This window comes from Papaver somniferum, chromosome 2 (genome assembly GCF_003573695.1).
Source record: "Papaver somniferum cultivar HN1 chromosome 2, ASM357369v1, whole genome shotgun sequence".
Taxonomy (NCBI): domain Eukaryota; kingdom Viridiplantae; phylum Streptophyta; class Magnoliopsida; order Ranunculales; family Papaveraceae; genus Papaver; species Papaver somniferum.
This window is the reverse complement of record NC_039359.1, coordinates 86,210,750-86,214,297: the sequence shown is the minus strand read 5'-3', so window position 1 is coordinate 86,214,297 and position 3,548 is coordinate 86,210,750. Positions and strand designations below refer to the sequence as shown.

At 39.6% G+C, this 3,548-nt stretch overlaps 1 protein-coding gene across 1 annotated transcript; it reads left to right on the top strand.

Annotated features, from left to right (window-relative positions):
• Window positions 1-1,064: 1,064 nt before the first annotated feature.
• On the top strand, window positions 1,065-2,429 carry LOC113351547. The gene has a single exon (XM_026595510.1). The coding sequence runs from the start codon at window positions 1,065-1,067 to the stop codon at window positions 2,427-2,429; it is 1,365 nt and encodes a 454-aa protein (XP_026451295.1).
• The last annotated feature ends 1,119 nt before the right edge of the window (window positions 2,430-3,548 follow it).

Sequence of the window (3,548 nt, the reverse complement as noted above, 5' to 3'; positions counted from 1 at the left end):
ACCTAAAAGTAATTTAGGTACAAACAGTTCGAACTAAGATGATAACCAAGGACTCGCATCTTAGGATCTTTTTGCTTGTCTGTTAATCAAGTTGTTCAGAAATCTAACATCATGAATAGTAGCTTTATGTCTTATTTGTACATTGTAAATTTCCTTCGGTTAAATGAAAACACTGAAGCGTTTTACTTGGTAAAATTAAAAGACGACTACAAAAATAAGATAAGATGATGCGCCTTCTCTAGCAAACATGTCGAAATTGGATTTCTAACATGCTCATGCGACATGCCCAAGAAGCAAAATGGAGACTAGTAAACCTATTTTTCAAGTTGATTCAATTTGATCTTCTATTGAAAAGAGCTTTACTGCTAAAGGAGGATATACGTTCTAATGAATGCAGAACACGAATACTACAGAATTTCCCATATAATTGTTGTTGAACCGAAAATACCACCAAAAATTTGGACACAACATAATTAATTAAAGAGCTAAAGGAATTTTGAAAATTTGGAGTCGTGGTAAAATTCAAAGTGACATGTTTTAGCAATTGGTTTCCCAGTTTCTGCAAAGTTAGAGCAAATGTCAAGAACCTTATCGTGGACGCTAATCAACTCAGGGAAATGACTAGATCATTGCATGGCTCGGGTAACGTCAGTGAAGTTTGCATTTAATGTGAAGGAATGGCCTGGCAGTACCGTGTAGAGATCAGAATCTATTGGGTATATTCTTGTATATTTTGTATATATTTACTTACTTGTATTGAGAAGATATTCACCTCTTTTAGAATATCTTCAGAATATGGTTGTAACCCTACTCCTTTATATAGGAGTCTTTGTTATCAATGAAAGACACGGAATCATCCTTCTTGTCTTGTTGATTAGGTTATCTCGTCTTGTCTTAGGTTATTGAAACCTTCATGGTATCGTGAGTCCGGTAACAATGTCTAGTATTTCAACTTCAACTTCCTCTTCACCAAACAAACAGTCTTCTTTATATGCTCTCGCCTCCAATGATGGACCAGGGACTATAATCACACATGTAGTTCTCAAAGGATCAAACTATGAAGAATGGCTAAAGGGTTTCGTATTTCTTTGGGTGCGAAACGCAAGCTGGGATTCATTGATGGTAAACTTTCGAAACCTTCTGATGATTCTTCTGACCTGGATGACTGGTGGACTATAAACTACATGATCGTTGCCTGGATCTTTAACACTATTGATCCAGTTCTTCGTTCCTCAATTTCTTATCGTGACACTGCCTTTGATTTATGGGAAGATATCAGGCTTCGTTTTTCTCTTGGGAATGGAATAAAAATTTTTCAGCTTAAATCTGATGTCGCCTGTTGTAAACAAAAAGATGGAGAGTCTATCCAAGACTATTATGGGAGGTTGAAGAAACTCTGGGATGACATCAATGACTTTGATGCCTTACCTTCTTGTAAGTGCTCAGGTTGTACCTGTGATCTCAATCTGACTCTACGTACTCGACGTAACAATGATCAGGTACGTGAATTTTTAATGGGTCTTATACCCTATTACGCTAATGTTCGTTCTAGTATTTTGGGCACCGAACCACTTCCATCTCTGCACACTGTGTATTCTCGTCTCATTCAAGAGGAAGAGGTTCGATCTTATACTCAGCCAAAGGAGGATATTGTTTCTCCAATGACTTTTCTTGCTCACGGCAATAAGCCACAAGGATCAAAATCGGGAGCTGTTAAAACTCCATTGAAGTGCACCTACTGTGGTCATAATGGACATCTTGAGGATCGCTGTTGGGAGAAGCATGGGTATACAGATGGTCGCCAACCCAGACGTCCACCTGTAGCTTATCTCAAAACCGAGTCACCAGCTCACCGTAATCAACCAGCAGCTAAGGCAAACGCTGTTGTTGGTGAGATGCAGACTGCAAATCATGTTCGTCTCTCTGGTAAGCGTGGTCACATCTGGATTGTTGACACAGGAGCCTCCAACCATGTTTGTTGTGATGACACTGTGTTTGAATCTTGTTATAATATTAGTCCTCTTCAGGTTGGTCTGCCTAATGGTGTCAGCATACAAGCAACCAAAATTGGCATTGTGCAGTTAAATGATTTTCTTATATTGCACAATGTGCTGTTTGTTCCTCAATTCACATGCAATCTTCTCTCGGTTTCTCAACTTTTATCTTCATCGCATGCTACTCATGCACAGAAGAATAATATAAGTGTTCAATTCACTAACTCAGAATGTGTTATACAGGACCATACTTTGAGGACGAGGATTGGTATGGGTAAGCTCATGGATGGGCTGTATTGCTTGATGATGGGGAAACCAGCTCGTGTCAACGTTGTGTTAGAGAAGACTGCAGCAGAATTATGGCACAAACGGCTTGGTCATCCTTCTATCCAAGCTTTGAAGTCTCTACCTCAGATTGGTTGTGTTGATAGTTAGTTAGATTTTCATGCTTGTGATATCTGTCATAGAGCCAAGCAAACTCGTACTTCGTTTCCATTGAGCACTAGTAGGGCAGTTGATTTATTTGAGTTAATTCATTGCGACGTTTGGGGGCCTTATCATCCAAATCGTGCCTGTAACTCCAGATATTTTTTAACCATTGTCGATGATTTTTCTAGATGTGTTTGGGTGTATTTGATGAAAACCAAAGATGAGGTACCTACCTTGTTAACAAACTTCTTTGCACTAGTTGACAGACAGTTTACTCGAAAGGTTAAGACTTTCCGCAGTGATAATGGAACCGAGTTCAAAGGTCTTGTCTCTTATTTTCGAAACAATGGCATTATTCATCAAACCTCTGTTGTTAATACACCACAACAAAATGCTAGGGTGGAAAGAAAGCATCGTCACATTCTTAATGTTGCTCGTGCGCTACGTTTTCAAGCATCCTTACCAATTGACTTTTGGGGAGAATGTGTTCTTACTGCTGCCTACTTAATTAATCGAACCCCTTCTCGTATTCTCCATTTCAAGACGCCTTATGATCTTCTTTATGGTTCGGCTCCATCTATTCACTCTCTCAGGGTGTTTGGATGTCTTTGTTACGCAAAAAATCTCAATCCTGGTGATAAATTTGGCAGTCGCAGTCGTCGTTGCATATTTCTCGGCTATCCATTTGGAAAGAAGGCCTGGCATTTATTTGATATTGACACAGGTCATTACTTTCAGTCTCGAGACGTATATTTTATTGAAGATACTTTCCCGTTGGCAGATAATGATGAGCTTCAAAAATTGCACTCACTGTATTCTGATGCGGTCACTGATTCAGTTCCTAGAAATTTGTCTGATGATCATTTTGCAACTGACTACAATAATGCACATGTATCTGGTGGTTCTTCTTCCGCTGCTACTCTCTCGCCTGTTGACACTACACCTCCACAGACTAGTTCTCTATGTCCGTCAGTCTGCTTGGATGATGCACATCACAGCAACATTGCTGAGAATGATGCACATATTGATTCAGTGCCTGCTTCTTCTTCTACTGTGCCTGCGTCTGGTACGATGTTGTCATTCTTCTCTCACAGAAGATACGGATGTCGAGATCATTGTACTACA